At 35.4% G+C, this 21,550-nt stretch overlaps 1 protein-coding gene across 19 annotated transcripts in view; it reads left to right on the top strand.

Moving 5' to 3' along the window:
* The window catches only part of AGMO (alkylglycerol monooxygenase), a 366,688-nt gene that overhangs the window by 115,220 nt on the left and 229,918 nt on the right, over positions 1-21,550 (top strand). For all 19 annotated transcript variants that reach the window (XR_008956466.1, XR_008956467.1, XR_008956465.1 and 16 more), the window contains one exon: positions 10,640-10,743. Coding sequence is in view for 15 of the 19 variants with exons in the window: in XM_057304529.1 (XP_057160512.1) it covers positions 10,640-10,743 (104 nt within the window). In the remaining 4 variants the exon portion in view is untranslated. The remainder of the gene's footprint in view (positions 1-10,639; positions 10,744-21,550) is intronic.

Below are 21,550 nucleotides of genomic sequence, written 5' to 3'. Positions count from 1 at the left end.
TCTAGTGGTGACGTTCTGCAAATGGTTAAGAAATCGAAAAACAGCACTACAGGTGGATGGACTCTGTGTTTGATATTCTAACTTCAGGACCAGAGGGGCAGCAATACACCATATGATAATACTTAATATATTTTGAGGAACTAGAGGAGAATGTCCTTTGGTATGAAAGCTATCTTATTACTTTGGAATTTGACTATGTCGAATATAGTTTTTGAGTTTCTTCATGCGCTCTCCCCTATAATTTTTCTAAAATGTCAAAACTTTAAAAAAAAGAATATCTTACATTTTATTATTGCCTTTCACAAGTAATAATGTTCTTCTGTGTTGCCTTTGGCATTCATCATTTTCCTTCGTATTTTCTTATATATATGAATGTTCCTATCAGTAATAAAACCAACTCTTAGGCCTGCTTGCTACAGTGTATTAGAAGAAAATATCACAAGCTTATGTGAAGTCATTTAAAAAAAATTATACAGAAATACTGGTTTTTGTCCTGATTATATGCTAAGCCCTGCATAACTATCTATACAGAGGTCAAAAGGATATAAAAAGGCACTGAGATCTGCTTCTGCTTTGAGTTCTTTCTGGGCTATTCTCTCTCTTGCCTGGGTGGCCAAGATGATGATGATACCATTAAGAAGGAAAGGACAACAGGGGATAGAAAACAAGACAATGAAATAGATTCAAAGCATAATATGTATGGACTTCCCCTCAAAGGAATTCAGACCCAGAAGTCAACAGAGACCTGTAGACTGAAGTATTTGGAAGCCATCAACTTTTGGATAAGTGGTAATTGAAGTAATTTTAGGTAATAGCACAACATGAAAAACAGTGAGTGTGAAGAGCGAAGAAAAAATGAGTTAGTCGCTTTAAATGGGTGAGTAAAGAGGAAGAGATCAGGGAAATGCACCTATATAGTCTATAAAAAGAAAAAGGTGAATGGGGGGCAAGGGGGAACGAAAGCCAAAGGAAGAGGTTTTCAAGGCAGATGAAGTGGTCAAATGTTTCAGAAAGTTAAATAGAATGCACCTAAAAGAGGTCTTTAGTTTTGACAAGAAAGAGGCCACTAAGAGAGAATGAAGTGATATTAAGAATGAACTTAAGAACGAATGGGAGGTAAGGAAGTAAATAAACTGTTCTTTTAAGATGTTTGAGGTAAAAACAAATTAAAGAAATGGAAGGTCAAGTGATCATGTTTTACAAAGTGGGATGTTTTGTTATGATTGCAATTAGGGAGAAGGAATCAGTTAAAGGGAAAGGGAAAATTTTAAAAGAATTGATTTTACTAATGAAAATACACATATTTATCAAATAAAACAGTGTGACTCATCTAGTGATTATTCAAACTAGCCAATTTTTTATAAACACGGGTTTAATAAAAAATATTGGTGTCTACTATGCAAAGAAACAATGAGGTGCTGTAGAAAATACAAAGATGGACAAATCTCTCTCATTAAGAAGCCTATAAAATAGAAGAGTATGCAAAATAATAGAGTATTTGTGATATATGAGGCCTAGGAATAATAATGATTGTATAATAATTATGGACAGGAGGGCTAGAAAATGACATAGGCAGTGGTCCTTGAGAGTTGAAGAATATTTTAACAGGTTCTGGAAAGATAGGGGACTGTAAAGTGCTGAGGGTGTTCAAGCCCAGAGGATGGAGGGTACACAAGAAAGAGAAGGGGGAAGCTACGTATTTTTTCATGTAATATTCCTGTGTCACAAACTGTTACTCTTCTGATTTTACTTTAATCATTTCAAATATGTAAAAACTACTCTTAGTTTGTTGGGTGTACAAAGCACGTTGTAGGCTGGATTTGGCCCATAAATTAATGCTGATCCTCACATGAGATTGTGAATAATCTAAGGGCAGCCTATCTTATACATAGATGTCAAACAGTGAATATTTCCTGATTGTACTGAAGCACTGAGGCCTCAGACTAGGAAAGCAGGCATGGATTATGAAAGAAAGGAAGCAGGTAACACAGTAGACTGACGGGAAGCCCAAAGTGGAATCTCACTGGCGAAGGCAGGGAGGAAAGAGGCATAATCAAAGGTACAATTGTCATATTACAAGTTCAGAAACAGGAATTATGGGCAGAAAACAATGAATTCAGTTAAGAAATAGCATTTGGGCTTAAAAGTCATATAGCAAGGGGGTCATGATTGGGGAATCTAAGGGGTAGACTATGAGGTTACCCCATTAGAATAGTAGAGGATAAGCTCCTGCATAACCACTTCCATCTTTCAATGCCCAGAGGTCTAAGAATATTACATGAACCTCTTTCTCCAGTATCAATGGGACAAGGTAGTCCTTGGCATCCTCCCTTTTAAATCAGACATACATTCAGATTTAAGGAGTGCTTTGAAGGGGACAGAGGAAAGGGCAAAATAACTCATCAGAGTAACAACATTCAGTTCCAAGATGTGTCAACAAGTGAGGAATTACAGTTCCTACGTACAACAGGAAATCTGTCAGGTACAGATTGTGTCCTCAAGCACCAGTCACAGTGCTAATCTATGTCAGAATGACACCATTCACAAAGGATAAACCAACTTGTTCTAGTTGGGACAGTTTGGATTCAGTCTGTCACCTTTATTGGACACCATAGCATTTCTTGTATGTCCAGTGGTATAGAAAGTTTCTGACATAAAAACCATACTCATTTGCTATGACACAGTAAAAATTAGTTTGAAAACATAAAGGTGAGCAGTAAGACCAATAGAAAGCTCTTATTATTGGCAAAGAGATACTGGTAGGTTTTTGTTGTTGTTGAAAGGTAATCTACATTTACTCATGGCGTTTATTAGAGAATGAAGACAGATTGTAACCACTTTCTAGCTAGTGGTTTCAATGCCATTTTTCCTGATTTCCTGTTTTTTTTCCTCATAACCCTCGGTTGCTTTGCTTTCCTATTAACTTCCTTATATTGCTCTTTTTTTTTTTTTAAAGAATTTACTTATTTATTTGACAGAGATAGAGACAGCCAGCGAGAGAGGGAACACAAGCAGGGGGAGTGGGAGAGGAAGAAGCAGGCTCATAGCGGAGGAGCCTGACATGGGGCTCGATCCCACAACGCCAGGATCACGCCCTGAGCCGAAGGCAGACGCTTAACCGCTGTGCCACCCAGGCGCCCCTATATTGCTCTCTTTTTAAACTTTGAAAGTTATTTGTTCTTAGATTTTGTGACTTGTAGAGACAAATTAATCACTGTTCCAAACATAGTACAGCCAAAGTTCATTGTGTCTCACCACAGGCAAGCATGCTGCATGGAAGGAGTGTCACAGAGAGCTTGCCATTCCTAGCTAACTCTATTGACATATAAAAAAGCTCTTCTCCCATGATTTCTGCCCCCTGATTGTGCTAGTTGGGGTACTATGGATCCCAAATGTACGTCACTAAATACTCTGGAAAATGTCTTGCTTTTAGTCTATGAAAGTATGTGCCTTTCTTAGAATCTGAATAAATTTTAAGAATCTCATAATAAAAATCACTAACTTCACCAAAACCCAAGTCATGACATTAATGTGGCTGCTGACAACCAGGACCCTCGGGCACTAGAATTTGGTTTTATTCAATCAATAAGTAATTTTCATGAGACGTAAACATTGTCAAATTTGTAATTATTTTGAAATGTAATACTGTTAACTTTTATTTCAAAGGTTTTTTTTTTTTTTTAATCTAATTCTGCCAACTTTTTCAGATAGGGATAGTTTCCTTATGGAAGTGGCTGATTTTCCACATAGGTTGGAAGGTATGGGAATCACTCTTAACCAAAAATATTTCTTCATTGGCCACTTATATTTCTGGAAATTTCAGTATGCATACCACTTAAAAATATGTTAGTTCAGTGATAGGTTTTCTACTGAGTGAAATTCCATGCATCAGCAGTGATATGAATGAGGATTCTGTAGCAGATTATGCAGCCCATGGCCTAGGGCCAGGGAAATACAAGTTTGAACCCACAGAAATCTAGGTGGTTACTTAGTCTTGACCAATATCTACACAAACTGACTAGGAGTAGAGGAATATAAAAGGAGAATGATTGAATTTAGAGAAGGAAAAAGGGTACATTGAAATCAAGCTGTCTTATTTATAGCATTACTTTCAGGCAACCTTGCATAAAACCTTGTAACGGAAGGGACAGTAAAGTCATCAGAATGAAGTTAGGGATGACTCCAGGTGGCCGAGGATAGCGAGGAAAAAGCCACACGATATGTTATGAATTCCCTATAACCATGTGTTTTAAGCAGTATTTTGGAAATTTAGTGATAATAACATATTACCTTGAGCTATGCTAATTGGAGGTTGCATTTAGGAACATAGGTACCAGTTTCTCAGTTTGCTATGAAGTGCTTTCCCTATAGAAGTGTGTCTCTAGGAAGAACTGAGTACTGGAGAACATAGCTTTGTAGTAAGGTCAATGGCATTGGTGGTAACCAGATCACGTGCATTTGTATTGAGAGCAAAAGTTACTAGTGAGTATGTAGTGGAGTTAGTTCAATGAGTTATAACAAATTCCAGTGACTTAATGCAATAAAGATTTATTTCTCACTCACATCCTTTTTAAATATGGGTGAGTGGAGGCACCCTACTCCATGCTATCATTCAGACATCCAAGATCCTCCCGTCTTTCATTTGTCTTTGCATACAAAGCCCAGGGCACCAGCGTCCTCTGCTGAATATTCTGTATATTGTTTGCAGTTGAAGGGGAATAGGGAGAGTGGAGGAGGCGCAGTTGTCCTTTACCTCATCCTGAGGTTATACACAGTATTTCTACTCAAACTGCATCACTGAGAATCAGTCACAACACCCACTGAGGGGCAGTGGGGGTAGAAAATATAGTTTCTGCAACTAATAAAAACAATTAATTAATAAGAATAACTATCATTACTTACCTTAGGCAAATTACTCTATCCCATTATGTCTCCATTTCCTCATCCATAAAGTGGAAACCATACAATTATCTATCTTCTCATGTAGCTGTAACATATGAATTAGTACATGTAAAGGGTTTAAATATTGCCTAGTGCATGCTAAGCATTTTTATGTGTTTATCATTGCTGTTAATATTATTTGTATTATAATTATTATTACTCAATCTCATCTTTGAGTAGAAACAGGGAGGGACTTTTATGACAATTCTAACCATTGAATTGAGTAGGCAATCATCAAAAGTTGAATTGCATGAGATACTATGAAATGTCATTTCTGGGACATTTTGAGAATAGAAAATAAAAGAAGGTAGGGAAGTAGTCAGTAACTATAATGTCTTCTTATATTCCATGGAAGCCCTGGTTGTTATAATCTTTAAAAAGTTTTAATAAAATGTAGACTACAAAGTGATGCAGAATATGTGCAATTTACACAGAATTATATTTATTTTAAGGTATGTAAAACTTTCTGGACCAGTCAATCCTTTCTATAAATTTTTAAAAATTTCTATTTGGTTTCAGGTTCTTTGAAGGATTTTTCTATTTTGTGCTTTTCTCTATTAGCATACCTCAACAAATATTTGTACATAGCAGAGTTAATAGATTAGTGCTAAATAAGTCCTTATTTTTAAAAATCTACAATTAAAATGTAATCTTATTAAATTTAATCGTAATTCTTAGACTTTCCCAAATGGATTTAAAAGAATACAACTGACATAAATGTGGACATACCAAAATTCTAAAATTTTAAAATTACATTTCTTATTTTTAATGCAAGTGAATGTGGTAGGTATTAATAACATACTTATCAATAAGATTTTAATTAATTTTACCATTTTGTTCAAATAACTCAACAATAGGCATTACATTATTTTTTTGCTTATGCATTGTATAGAAACAAGTTCGAATTGGAAAAATAATGTAAATTCTTATGGATTTCTTTTTTTTTTACATCATACTGAAAAGCTGTATCTGCTTCTTTTTTGCTTGGTTTAAATTTTTAAAAGAATATAAACATATAAATGGAGAACCCTCTTTCTAAAATTCTACATGATAGAATTTAAAAGCTTCCATTTGAATATAAATTTTTTAAAAAAAGTATTAAAGTTTCAATTCCTAGAAAGATCTAACTAAAATGTGGTCACAAATTTTGAATAGTTAGTTCAAAGAAAACATACAGATGGCAAATAACCGCATAGAAAGATAATCATAGTCATTAACCTTATGTCAATGAAAATTAAAACTTCAATGTGATACAAATACATAGCTATTAGAATGCTATGAAATAAATGAATTAAAAACAAAATTAATAATGCCAAGTGTTGCCAGAGATATGGAGCAAATGTAACTCTCTTATACTCCTGGTAGTATTACAAAAAGACATAGTAACTTTGGAAAATGGTTGGACAGTTTCTTTACAAGCTAAATGTAAATATACTATAGAGCTCAGTAATCTCACTCCTGGGTATTTGCCCAAGTGAAATGAAACTTTGAGAAAAACTATATGAGAATGTTTATAGGTTCTTCATTTGTAATTGCCCCAAACTGGAGGCAACTAAAATGTTCTTCAACTACTGAATGAATAAAAACAAAACAAGAAGTCTGAAGTGACCATAAAAATGGAATACTACTCAACAAGAAAAACGAAGAAACTACTGTTAAATACAGCAAAATGGAGAAATCTGTAATGCATTATGCTAAGTGAAAGAGACCAGACTCAGAAGGCTAAATACTATGTAATTCATTTATACAACATTCTCAAAAAGGTAAAACTTATAGGAAAGAATCCAAATCAGTGGATGGAAGAAACTGGGAGAATGAGACCAAGGGGAATTGACTACGATATTATCTACTTTGTAATACAGTAGTGGCTTATCTCACAGTCTCTGTGGGTCTGGAATCTGGGCACAGCTTAGCTTCTGGCTCCAGATCTTTCATGAGGCTGTAGTTAAGCAGTTAAGCTGCCTACTCACTGCAGTCTTATATGAAGGGTCAGCTGGGGGTAGATCTGCATTCCTTGTGGAGTTTGAGCTAAGGTGTTTAGTTCCTCACTGGGTAGCTTGAGGCCTCTCCTACTTCCTTGCCATGTAGGCTTTTCCAAAAGGCAATTCACAAAATGGCGGCAGACTTTCCTCAGACAGAGCATTTGAAAGTATGAGAGAGAGCACCCGAGACATAAGCTTCTATCTTTTTACAACCTAATATCAGAAGTGACATCCCATCACCTTTGCCAAAATTATATTCATTAGAAGGGAATTATTAAATCCAGCCCACAATCAAGGGGAGGGATTATACAAGAGATGAACATCCTACAAGGGCACGAATCTTTGGGGGCCATCTTAGAAGCTTCTTCCATAGGCAGTCCTCTGGATCCCAGTGATTCATTTTTCTCCTACTTCACAACACCCTCGCCTCTCCCAAGATCCCAAGAGTTTCATCCCATTACATTATCAGTTCAAAGTCCGGAATCTCATCATCTGATCAGGGAGCCATGTTAAGAGTCTACTTGCCACAACCACAAAGTGCAATGAGGAATTTTTTGGGTTGATCAAAACTGTCCTGTATCTTGATTGTGATTACACGGCTGTATTTGTTTGGTAAAAACTCATATTACCAAGTACATAAAGGGATGGATTTCACTGTATGTAAGTCATACTTCAATGTAAAAAAAAAAAAAATAGAAAAAGTTAACAAACTAAAAAATATAACACACACACAAACACACACATTACATTAAATTTTGGCCTAATTGAATGATTGGTCAATGTATTAATAAAATTTATTTATACAAATCTTTATTTTAACACTGGAAAACAGCATAACTATTTCAAACTATATCGTTGAAAAGCCATAATAACATACCAAATGCTTATATAATCAGTAATTCTCTTGTAGGAAAATAAAATTGTTACAGACTACAGTTTGTAATTACATTAGTTCTCTGATAGATGTTTATTCTTAAAATACCATTTTTTTCCTCTTTGATATATGTTTTTATTCCTTAGAACAAATAAGTCAAATATTAGGGGGAATGAACATACTTATAAATGCACTGTTAATTTTTCATTTTGTTTGCAAAAGAACAATTGGAACAATTTTCTATAAAATGCATTTTTATAACCACTTTGAAAATGATTTACTTCAAGTAAGGTGTATAAACTGTGGGAAAAAATCATATTTTTTCTTGTTTTTCCTAGTTCCAGTAAGTGACAGAGGTAAGGCAGTAGGATCCAGTTACCGTACCCTGTTTATACAGCTGTACCTCATTGAACGAAGGCTTGTGTTACACACAGTTTGTGATAGGAAGTAAAAGCTTTTAAAACAACTCAAGAGATAGCTCTTTAACCTGCACCTTTGTGGATTCTTTGTTCCACCATTTAGCTTCTGTGGAAGTTATAGGAAGTAATTTAAATATATGTTTTTACTCTCTAATTGGACCTCATCTGATTAGCTCATCCCCTTCTGAACTCATAACATGGATGCATTATGACGAGTTTTTAAAGCAAATCCCAAAAAGTCCAACGGAATGGACAATAATTTTTTTTTGTAATGAAGTTTATAAGTAATAGGTTCTGAAATGTTTAATAATGGGTATGTTTTAAAGAGAAATGGCGTTTGGATTATTTCAGGGTTTCACTCTGTAAGGAGTTTTAAAAGACTTAAGAGATTCATCAAATTTATTACTTCTTAATAAACTGTCATGCAATAGTGCCACAGATTTCTTGGTTTATCTCTTATTTGTAGCTATATAAACTAGCCAATAAATCAGAGATTAAGGTTCTAGGTTATTTCAAGGATTATACCTGGGAAGTTAGAGATCATTATGGTCAAGTACTTTTCATTTGTATAAGAGCAATTTCCTTAATTGCTTGGGTAAAAATATGGGGTTATTACCAGGAATGATTGAAATGTCAACCAATCAGGATCTAAGTTACATATAAACTTACGGCTTATGAAAATACTTGCCCCCCCTTGAAAATAATAAAAAAAATAATAAAAAAAATAATAATGACTTCTGATGGGGCCTCTATTCATAATTCTATTCATAATCTTTCCATTTTCACAGTATTAAGTCCTTCTTATATCTAAGCTATCATTTATTTACCAAAATTATTTTGCAGATTTTGTTTGGTAACTCCCTACATAGATTGTCCAGAAAGCTTTCATTTCCTAAATGAATGGCAGAGAAGTCACCCAGGGAGTTAGTTAGTTAGTTAGTTAGTTAGTTTATTTATTTATTCATTTTTATTTCATTTTATTTTACTTATTTCTATTTAAATTTACATATTTATATACTTTTATCTCCATGATTTTCATAAAACCTTCTAGCAAATTAGTCTTCCATGTGCTAGGTATTTTAACTACTAGTATATGGCAACTGTAATAACCAGGGCACCTGGGTGGCTCAGTTGTTAAGCACCTGACTCTTGATTTCGGTTCAGGTCATGATCTTAGGGTCTTTAGATAAAGCCCCTAGTTAGGCTTCATGCTGGATGTGGAGGCTGCTTAAGATTCTTTCTCTCCCTTTTCCTCTGCCAGTCCCCTATTCTCCCTCCCCCAGGTCATGTGCACCTGTGTCCATGCTCTTTCTCTCTCTACAGAAAACAAAACAAAACAAAAATAAAAAACACCAATAACCCACACAATATTTCCACACTTAGGGTCACTGTTCGGTCCCTGTGCAGGCAAGACTAAAAGATTTAATTTCTAATCTCTACTGGCATGGATACAGTGATCATACTACACAGTTAATTCTGTCTCCTGTATTTGTAGCAAAGAACACAATTACAGCTAGTTTAGCTGTACTTTCTTTTAACTGAATAGACTGTAGTGTGGTATCTGTAATTCTGGTAAGAAAAAAATATTCACAGAATGAAAAATGTGGGCTTGTTCTATCTACTTAGGAGGTCATTATAGTGGCATATTGTAGAAAAAACAAACAACTGTCCCTTTGGGATGTAAATGAATTGCAAGGCAGTTTTGGGCCATCCGCATAATACTCGAAAATAAACAAGTTACATTTCCTTTTTTATTATAAGGATGAACAGCAATTATGTGGGAGAATTTTAGAAATGGTAGTGTTTTGGTAAGGTACAGAAAGAGCTGTATGCATTAGCTAATCTATTTCTGTAAATAAAAATGAAATGTTGAGTCTTAGAACCAAATATTACTCTACTTTGCCTTTTATTCCAATAGACAGATTTTGAAACTTCTTAAAAAGCCATCAGGAAGGAATTTTATGTAATATTTCATTCCAAAATTTATGTACCAATTTCTCCCATCACATTATTCTTCTTTAATTATAAATATGTTACCACATACTGAAAAATCATCACTATCCATTGACTGTATTGTTACAACATTGACAGTTAGCTTTTATGATTTGTCATATTATAATAATACATTAGCAAGTATAAATTTTGGAAGTAATTTTAGCTTGCTGGAGGCATTTAATTATATTATATATGCTATACATACTTATTTGCTATGTTTCAGTTTTCTTATTTGTTTGTAATTTATATCCTCTCTGTTTCCAAAAGTCATTTGAAGCAGCTTCTTTTAATTATAATTATATTGGCTAGGTTTTTCAGAGATGTTCCAGATTTTTCTTCTTCACTTAACAAGAGCAGCGTACATAAGTGAAAATGGAAGTTGCTTTGTTCTTATTCTCATGGCTCATTTCAAATTATGTGTTTTGCAGAGGTTAATATCATGTGGGCTGGACACCAAACCCACCACAGTTCTGAAGACTATAACTTATCCACAGCACTGAGACAATCTGTTTTGCAAATATATACTTCCTGGGTAAGTTGTATAAAATTGGATAAATGTGATAATATAATACATTTTTTAAAGTCTCACTTGTTTCTATTTCCTTCAAGTCAACTAAAGAAAGTATTTTACTAAAAGGCTTTTTTCTCCTTTTATAAGGCAAGACATATGAAGCAAGTAATGTTTTGTAATGGTAGTATTTTATTTGATAAAACAAAACAAAGCAAAACAACAAAAAATAACCTTGAGGTATAAAATAAGGTGAGAGTTTGGCTGTCTATTTTTTTTAATTTACTATAACTAATAAGAGTGATGTGTAGACAATGTGTCTCAGTTCAAATATATAAAAATATTTCATTTGAAACTTTTAAAAGCAGTTTTTAAAAATTCGACTCCCATTTCTGCATGCCCAAGTGAAATCTACTTAAATTCTGTGCTTTTCATTTACATATTAGAGCAGTTAATATGATGCTCAACAAAAATTTTGGCTCTAAAATATTTTTACATAAGGAAATGAGCAGACTAATGAAAACCAGAAATAGCCTCTAGTTTGAAGCTTCTTCTGATTCACTGGGCAAACCTGGCCCACTTAGTAATAACCTTCATTTGTGATTGTCACTCCTTAGATCTCAGTAGCTATCCAAACTACACTGCTAAGAGGCATTTTTTTAAAAAGATTATTTGACAGAGAGGCAACGAAAGAGGGAACACAAGCAGGGGGAGTGGGAGAGGGAGAAGCAGGCTTCCCGCTGAGCAGGGAGCCCGATGCGGGGCTTGATCCCAGAACTCTGGGATCATGACCTGACCCGAAGGCAGATGCTTAATGACTGAGCCACCCAGGTGCCCCTAAGAGGCATGTTGAGCTAGAAAGTCAGAGTTATCAGGGCATCTGGCTGGCTCAGTCCATAGAGCATCTGACTCTTGATTTGGGGGTCATGTGTTTGAGCACTCATTGGGTGTAGAGATTACTTTAAAAGAAAAAGAAAGTTATTGATGTGTAAGTGCTACCAACTATAAATTATAATGATCTAACATTAGTATGATTCTTTATAGTTTACAAGGCACTTTTAGATATCATTTATTGAATACTTTCTGTGTGCCAGATAATCTTCTAAGATCACTTTATGCATTAACTTATTTGATCTTCATGGCAACTTTAAGACACTTTAAAATGATGGAACTGAGTTTATAGTTCAGTCACAAAACTAATAAAGGGAGGAGTTTAATTTGAACTCATTCAACCTGGCTGCAGGGTCTTGGATCTTATCCTCCACACTAAATACTCTTGTATTTGTCTCTGCATTGTTTTTCACTTACATTACTATGTTAGATCAAGTGTTACTATTATCAGGGAACCGAAGATCAGTGAGGTTAATTACACAGTTAGAAAGTGACAAAACCCCATATTTGAAGCCAGGTGTCTCATAACCTATAAAAATACATATACTTGCAGGTGTTGTAACCTAAACAACAGCATAGGCAAAACCAATCTATAAGCCAGTGATGGTATAAATACATTTGTTAAAAGAGATATAAAAAGAAATCCAACCCTCCACCCCCCATGCTACACACGCATGTTACAGCTTGTGTTAATTTCCTAGGGCTGCCATGACGAAGTATCACAAACTGGATAGCTTAGAACAACAGAATTGTGTTGTCTCATAGTTCTGGAGGCCAGAAGTCTGAAATCAAGGTGTCATCAGGGCCATGGTCCCCCTTGAAGACTCTAAGGAAGGAACTGTTCTAGTCCCGTCTATGAAATTTTTAGTTTCTGATAGTTCCTTGGCTTTTAGGAACATAATGCCAGTCTTCACATGGTGATCTCCTTGTGTCTATGTTCAGATTTCTGTTTTTTATATGTAAGGGCATCAGTCATTTTGGATTAGGCCCACCCTACTCCATTATGAGCACATCTTAACTAATCACATCTGTAAGGACTCTGTTTCCAAATAAGGTCACATTCAGAGGTATTAGGGAACAGGATTTCAACACACAAATTTGGGGGGGCACAATTCAATCCATTACATGATCTAAGAAACATAGGTGGAAAAGAAAGAATTTATATTATATGTTCCATCTTCTTATAGCTTATACTGGAACTCTGGATGATTCAATGTGAGGAAAATACTATCTCTCTTACAGTTGTCTAGCTCAAGACTAGTCTAGAGCTCTAGTGAATAAAGGGAACGGGCCCCTGATGGAAGGGAGGTATACTGACTATCCTCCCTTCTTAAGAAATAGTTTCATTAATACAAACTTTTATTATCCTGTAGAAAACAGGCTTAAATATATGACCGATTAAAATAATAATCTCAAAAATCCTTATTCTCTCCTGAGTTATAAAGATAACTTTGCACAAAGATAACTCAAGCCTCCAGAGCTTACATTTTGGGGGAGAAATCCTCCAAGAAAAGATAGAGCTGTGTTTGGAGTTGTTCCAGGAAAATCAAATGCAGTGAGTGAACTGGCTGTCTGAGGAATTATCAAACAAAAATTTTTGTCAGAGCATCATAGACTTCAGAACTAGAAGAAATCTGGGAGACAATATATTTAAATCATCCATTTTAAAAGCTACAAAATGAATCTCAGAGGGGCCTGCTACATCATACAGTATTGAACATTGCTGGTTGGAATTTGAGTCCAGACATGTCACTTCAAGTTTATGGTAGTCTTTATCCTGGTTTCATTTGTGCCGTTCCCCCTATTAAGTCAATGCACTCAATGTTACAGATTAGTGAAAACCTAAGTAAAATGCAGGTTCACACCTATTTATTGCCAGTATAAATCCCTTTTATAACCTCATATCATCTTGCCAACAACACAAAATATGCTGAATAAGGAAATGAGCATTGGGAATTCATCAGAAGCTGCTAATTTGGGGTAGGAGAAGGAGCAGGCAGATTTGCAGTGTGGGAAATGAAAGGTAGAGATTATGAATCAGCCTGGATTTTTGTCTAGCATTTGTAGGTCTGTTAGAAGATGGCATAGATGATTTAAGTGTCTGTGATGGTTGGTCTTTCTAGACATTAAAATAAAAGAAGTCATCAGGATTTCCTTTGAGTCTTTTTAAAGATTTTTTTCATTAGCACTGATAGGTAAGGTATATAACTTGGTAGTTAGTTAGGTAACAATATGTCTTAGAACAAATAATACATGTCTTTGAAGAGAAAATTAATTCATAAAATGAAAAGTATAATTAATCTCAGAGTGTTTTTCTTTGATATTACTATGAAAATTAGGGTGGCAGACCTGTCATTCTAAGTAGTTAAAGATAAGAATTAAGCTTTCAAGAATCTCTAACCATACTTTCTGCACTTTTTTTAAAGCCAGTTTTAATCTTAGCTTTAACATTACTTCTCCAAAAAGAACTGCAATGGATGGAGTACCATTTTAAGTGAGCTTTATTTAATGTATACTGAAATAGGTGGTTTTGCATGTTATTTCAGTCTTTTACTATCTTAATTGATATAATGACTTAAACTTGATAGTGTTTCCAAGTAATAAAGTGTGTCTAGATCCATGGATATTATGTTATATATAACAGTGTCAAGATTAACATTTCATTTCTTCCAGCTTTTTTCAGATAAAATACCTGAATGCTATAGTTTATATTCAAAGCATAGCTAGAGAAGTGCTAGAAAATAATAGAATGGGTTATGTCAGACGGTTACAGGATCCAACTTCAAGGAACTCCCAATGGCCAAAATCCGGAACAATTTGAACAACAAAATACATAACACAGTGTGGAGTTACAATCCAAAGCATAAAATAAACATCTTTGAAATCAGTCCATACTGATATAGATAAATGATTGAATAAATAAATGGGGACAAATATGTGGGAGATAACTTCCTTTAAAGAATTCCAAAAGAATTCCAGATAACATACATAGTTAATTCCTCACCCCCCAAAAATGGTGCTTAATGCCTCCCTTACCCCACCCTTTGATTGTAGACTGTACTGAGTAACTCCTGTCCAAAGAATAGAGAATGTATAAGGAATAATAACGATGTAATGGAACAGATGGTAACTACACTTGTGGAGAGCATAGCATAATGTATAAACTTGTCAAATCAGTAAGTTGTATACTTGAAACTAATGTAATGTTATGTGTCAGCTATATTCAGAAACAAACAAAACGAAAACAAAACACACACACACCAAAAGGAAAAAGAGACAAAGGGTGAGGTGGGGGTGGAAGGTAACTTTAGAATGGAGAAACCCAGCAAACACAATCTCAGATAAAGTTAACGTTAACAGGGGTATCTTGTTGATAGCATAGTCCCTTTGATAAGATGTTATAATAACGTCCTATTAAATGGCCCTTCACCCCAGGGTATTTATCACCAAAACCGATAGCCCAGAAAAGACATTTGTCAAACCTGAATTGATGGACATTCTACAAAGTACGTAACCTAGTACTCCTCAAAAGTATAAAATGAAACACAAGGGACATCTGAGAAATAGCCTCAGATCAAAGAGGCTATAAGATGTAAAGACTATGTAATAATGTGTTCTAGGTGATATCCTAAAACAGAAAAAAGAACATTAGGGGGGGAAAGAACTAGTGAAATCTAAATAAGGTGTGGAGTTTAGTGGAGTTTAGTTATGTACCAATTTGTTTCATAGTTGGGGCAATTCAGCACAATAAAATGTTAACAAGAGACACCGGGTGGAGAGTATGTAGCTACTCCATACTATCTTTGCAACACTTTTACAAATGTAAAACTATTATAAAAATATTTATTAAAAAATACAACTGCATGTACATACCTACATTTTCCCAGAGCCACCGTGGATGATATAACAACTCTAGGAAACCAAAAACGAACCAAAGCCCCTTAGAACTAGCAGCAATAGTCATTGATTCCTGGGACGCCTGAAGCATCCTAGAGAACAATGATTCAGCCAGTACTATTTTATTTGTATAAAGATTTTATGTATGTATGTATGTATGTATTTATTGCAAGAGCACAAGCCGGGGGAGGAGCAGAGGGAGAGGAGATAGAAAATCCCAAGCAGACTCTGCACTGAGCATTGAGCCCCATGTGGGGCTCGATCCCACAACCCCGAGATCATGACCTGAGCCGAAACCAAGAGTCAGACACTCAACTGACTGAGCCACTCAGGTGCCCCCAGCCAGTACTATTTTAAATTGGTTCTAAAGTAACTCTTTATTTTTCCATTCTTAATCCCTCAACCCATCACCCACTGTTCCCTTTCCAGAATGCTGGCTCTGAACAAACTGAACTGCTCTATAGCTTTGAGAAAGGAATTTCGTAGACTCCCTACCACATGCAGAGGTAGTCAAAACCTGGTCCCACTTCCGTCCCCAGTCTCATCCTCCACAATCCCCTACTGTCACCTCATCTTCAGGTAACAATTTTCAGTTCTCAAAATCTACCATGTCATAATGTCTTGATATGTCATTGCACATCCAGTTGTATCTGCCAGGAAAATTATTGGTCCTTTACCCCTGATTGTTATATCCTTCAAGACTCAGTTCATTCCTCTCTACAGATGCTTTCTAACTTTGCCTAGGTTGCTTTTTTTTTTTTTTTTTTTGGTCCCATAAAATCCTTCCATATCTCTATTATAGTATTTGTTATTTGCAGTATTGCTTTTCATGCCAACCTGTAAACTTTAAAAGGTATTTTTCACTGATATATCTAAAGTGCCTGATGCAGTCAGTGCTTAACAAAGGTATGGTACATAAATGAAAGAAATTTTAAAAAGTTTTATGGATGTCATCTATTTGACATTATGGGTGTCAAACATTCTGCTACATTAACTAGGCTAAGTCCAGTGTGTGAAATAATTTAAATCTGTCATTTGAGTATTTATTATTTAAAATATCTCCAAAAATTAGAGCATAGGTGAGTAACTTATTTACCTTTCTGAATAAAATATATTTTAGCATATTTGTTTCATATATGAAGCTATAGAATGAGAAAGAGTAAGCTCTACATTTAATGAGCTGAGTATTTCTCTTAAAAGCTAGTGAATTAATGATAAATGCACTTAGTTTAAATGACTAGGTTAGTTAATTTATTTTTAGCTCTGTAGTATATCTCAATCCTTAAAATTTTGTTTTTTAGGTTAGTGTTATAATCAATATTATAAGAATTTGTAAAATATGTTTACAGTATATTAGCAATCTAAAAAGAGGTAAGTTTTATCCACCATCAGAAGAAAGAAATATAGTTATAACATCGATTTATGAAAGCTTTTTTTACCACAAGTTAGAGAACCTGTAAATATATGGTAATATTATTTTTGAGCATAATAATTTAAAAATACATACTGATTACATTTAAGAAACATGAGGGAACAATTTGCCAGAAATAAGGAAGTCTGAATCCCAGATAGCTCAGTTATTAACTAGCTTTGCCACTCTGAATCACTTGATTATTGTTTGCATCTCAGTGATTTTGTACATGAAATGGGGGTATTTAATATTTGCTCTGCCTTCTTCTCTTGTTATTTTGAAAATTATCTTAAATGATTAATGTGGAAATTCTTTGAACTATATCAAGTATAACTCACGTGTATAATATTGTTTTTATATTACATATAAGACTGCAGAGGAACATTTATTGAAATCTCGAATCTTCTATTACATCGTACTTTCTGCCAAACTACATAAGCAAATACCATTTTTCAGTATGTGGAAGTTGAAATTACATAAAGACAAATGTGAACAAATAAAGACACAAAAACTAACAACTTTGATGTACTGCAGTCAAATACACTGGGGATAAAATTCTCATAACTCTTATGTCATACATGGAAAGTGTGCCCTGAGACCCCCATGCAGTAAAGAAACAAAGCATCTCTCAGGACTTTGCCTCAGAACTCCAAGGCGTCCCTTGCCACCCTCAACCACCATTCAAAGACAGCATATAAGACAAAGTTCATGTCCACATATTAAATAAATGAAGCCCTTAGCTTGTTTGTATCTTGACAGGTTTGAGCCTTGATTCTAGCATGCATCAAGAAAATGGAATTATTCTGTAGTGTACCAAAGTCAATTTAAAATTTGGTAAAAATAAAATTATTCTCTGATATTTGATGTTTCATTTTTACAGAAATTTGATAGTCATTTGTAGTTTTTATGATGAAGGATAAATAAGAAGACTCATAATGAATAGCCCTATTGCTACTTGAGGAAAATGTAAAACCAGCTAAAATATCCAACTCTCTTTACATGTAGTTGTTCCTACTTTGAGACGTGCATCCATTCTTTTTTTTTTTTTTTTTTTTTTTCCATATACAGTCTTGATTGGCAGAGCTGGTCATGGTGGCAAAGGTTAGGCATATAAAGAGAAATAGGACATGTCCTCTGTTCTTAAGGTGCTTGCTTTCCTTGGTGGGATTCCAGTACATCGACGGCCATTATAAATACAAGTTGTTAAGATTTTAGAGAGAAGTGTCTGCTTTGGGAACCCATGGTGGGTGCAGGGGGACATCACAGAAGAAATGCCTGAGCCCAATCTGTAAGAATAATACAATTTTGCCAAAAATGAGGTTGTAAATGGAATATTATGTAGAAGGAGCATGTCTTTGAAAACAAAAAATTCTGAAAAAAAAAGTATAATAAACTTAGGAAATTGCAAGTGAAGTGTATGGGATGTGTATTAGTTTCCCAGAGCTGCCATAACAAAGTACCAAAGACTGGGTCTTAGAAATTTATTGCCTTATAGTTCTGGAGGCTAGAAATCTGATATCAAGGTATTGGCAGGGTTGGTTCCTTCTGAAGGCTGTGAGGAAGTATCTGTTCCATGCCTCTCTTCTAACTTCTGGTGGTTTGCTGGCGATTTTTGGTGTTCCTTGGCTTGTAGATGCATCACACCAATTTCTGCCTTCATCTTCACATGTCATTCTTCCTGTGTGCCTGTTTGCCTCTGTATCCAAATTTCCCCCATTTATATGTAAACCTATCATTTTGGATTAGAGCCCACCCTAATTGACTCATTTTACTTTGATTACCTTCATAAAAAATCTGTTTCCGAATAAGGTCACATTCTGAGGTACTGGGGAATAAGGCCTCACATATCTTCTGGGGAAACACAATTCAACACATGAAGTTTGAGTATGGCTAGAATATAGGATGTATAAGAAGGTGGAATGGGCAAAGGGGAAAATGGATAAAAGCATAGAAGTGGGAACAGAAAGATGGGCCTAGATTAGTTAAAATAAGGACTTCCTTAGTAGAAACACAAGCACTTATTCCGAACATACAATTTAAATAGTTGTGTTTTAAAGATAGAGATCATTGCACTCTGTGTGCAGTCATAAGATTTGGTTCTGTGTCATGATAGATTATGTAGATTTTAAGGATGTGGGACAGTATACTTGATTATTCAATCTTTAGTTCCTCAATTATGAAGGAATTGTTTTTCTCTAAAGTAGCATTATAAAAATAAAATTTATAAAATGTATAAAAATAAAAAAATCTTAGAAGTGCAGATATTAGTAAAGTTTAACTACTTTGTTAAAATAAGGTAGATATGAATCCTGGAGCTCAGTTTTATTTTCCCATTTCATTCAAAGTAATTAGACACCTAACTTGAACCTGTTTGCTTTGTAGCTTACTTGTGGACGGCTCTCCTTGCTCGACCCCTGCTTTTCCTCCCAGTTTGTCATGGCTGACAGCTTTTTTTCCTACCTCATCCAACCGGAAGTGCATAATTTCTTTGACTCTGGAAAACAGTCCACCTCTTTCTGTTGCATCTACCCTGAAATCCCCAAGCTGTGCTTGAATCCGGTCACCCACCTACTTCATTCCCATACCCAGCTTGCTGAGCTCCACAGATTCCCTGTAGTAGCACCAGCTGGCAGCTTGTTGCCCCTCCATGTATGGCTTGTAGACGGAGCTGAGGGGTCAGTGCTGCTCACCAAGCCATCCTCCCTACCTGGGAGAAGACCTTCCAGAATTCTGCAGTCTCCTCAGGGGCTCTTCTCCGCTCATGCTCCTTGCTTTCAGCCAATGAACATATCTAAAACTTCACAGAGAATGCAAGTTTTTCTGGTTTTTCCTCTCTCTACTTTCCTTACAAATACGTTCATTAAGATTTGTGAAGTCACAAGTGCACACACTTTCTTGTCTCTAGTTTTATAGAAAATGTTTACCCCTTTTCCGAAGGTCTTATCCTTAAATTGGTGACATTGTTCCCGTCTTAGTTCCTGTCTTGGACTTTTTCTGACCAGCTACTCTTGACATGTTCCCCTCTTCCTCTGAAGTGGCTCTTTCTGAATACACCAAAAATATATTCGTATCTCTCACATTAAAAAAACAAAACAAAACATGAAATCTTCTCCCCCATCCATATGTTCTATTGAAGGAAAACCCCCAACTCTCTCCTTCCTTATTCTTACAGAAAGAGAAGTGAGTAATCCCTACCTCTATGTCACCACCTCTTTTGAGTGATTCTTAAACTTAGGTCTGGATTTCAGGCCTACTGCTCCACTCATCCAAACCTACAAATCTGGGTCATTTTTCAATTCAATTGATATTTGCACAACACACTTGCTTACTCACAGCTTCCATGGATATACCTCGAGGACTCCAACATAGCATTCCCTAGGTTGAACCTTATAAACCTCTTCTGTCTGCTGTCTTGGCAAACAGTATCACCCAACATAGAAGCCTACAGATCTGGGTGTCTTCTGATCCTCCTCTGCCCCTCTCATGTCCTCTGTTTAGGTAGTTACCAAAGCCTTAGATCCATCCCTTGCATGTTTTCTCTCCCTTTATCCCCATGGCTACTGCTGTGCTTAAATGTGTGCGATTTTTCACTGGGCTCGTGAAATAGACTTCAAACCTATTTTTACATTTCTCACAAGCTTTAAAAAAATTTTACCTGCTCTCTCACAGCCTGGGTTAAATCTAGTCCCCTTAGAATGGCATCAAAACCTCCTGGTTTTGACCAAAGTCTAAATTACCTTTTGTTTTTGTTTTTGTTTGGCTGTGATGAGTCATAGACTCACCAGAGACTCTCTGATGAAAGCTATAGATGGTTTCTTCAGAAAATTACATATGCCTCCATGCACAAAAGCTGTTGTGATGTTGAAGGGGTTCACAGTCTCCCTCAGATCTGTCCGTGAATGCCATAGTCCATACCAATCTCTTGGCACACTCTCCAACACTTTCGGGAAGGTTGAGATACTTACAGTTCGCTTAATGTCCTGCTTGATGATCACCTGTACACAACCCCTGGCTGCTCCATTCACTTGATGAGCAGAATAAAACCCACTCATACTCTACCCATTAGCCTAAGGTCACCTCTAGACCTATCCTCATTCTCTTTTCACACATACAGGTCTGGGTTATTTTTCTCCTTTGTGAACCAGTTATGTATGACTTCTATTAAAAGGTAACAAAATAACCTAGGGTAGACAGTCAAATTTGAAGCTAAAGAGCCTTGGAATCAGAATGACATGAGTTGAATGCATGGCAGAAATGGATATATTTGGTAAGCAGTGTAATGTCCCCTGACCCAGGTACTGAGAGTTTAACTTTGCGGAAGGAGAAATTCTTCTCCCAAAGTAGTACCATTTCTGGCTTTATGATAGAACTGACACTTATATTGGTTTTAAAAACTACAGAGAATTTGGAAATGTGAAGATGTGAGGTATAGAAGATGAGTGAGGATTTTCAGAACTGAACGTTTACTAAGCTGCTTTCCATTTTAGAAATTAGAAACTTGGTTGTATCATTAGATCTTTTATAGTACTATATTAATCACAAGAATTTAACTTTCACGTAGTTCATGTGACCTATTCCCTAACCTATATCTTTATTTCTTACTATAAGTTTCCTTTTTTGAAATTCATGCTG

Source organism: Ursus arctos, unplaced genomic scaffold, assembly GCF_023065955.2.
Source record: "Ursus arctos isolate Adak ecotype North America unplaced genomic scaffold, UrsArc2.0 scaffold_3, whole genome shotgun sequence".
NCBI classification, from domain to species: domain Eukaryota; kingdom Metazoa; phylum Chordata; class Mammalia; order Carnivora; family Ursidae; genus Ursus; species Ursus arctos.
The sequence above is the reverse complement of the archived record's forward strand: the minus strand, read 5'-3'. Positions and strand labels throughout refer to the sequence as shown.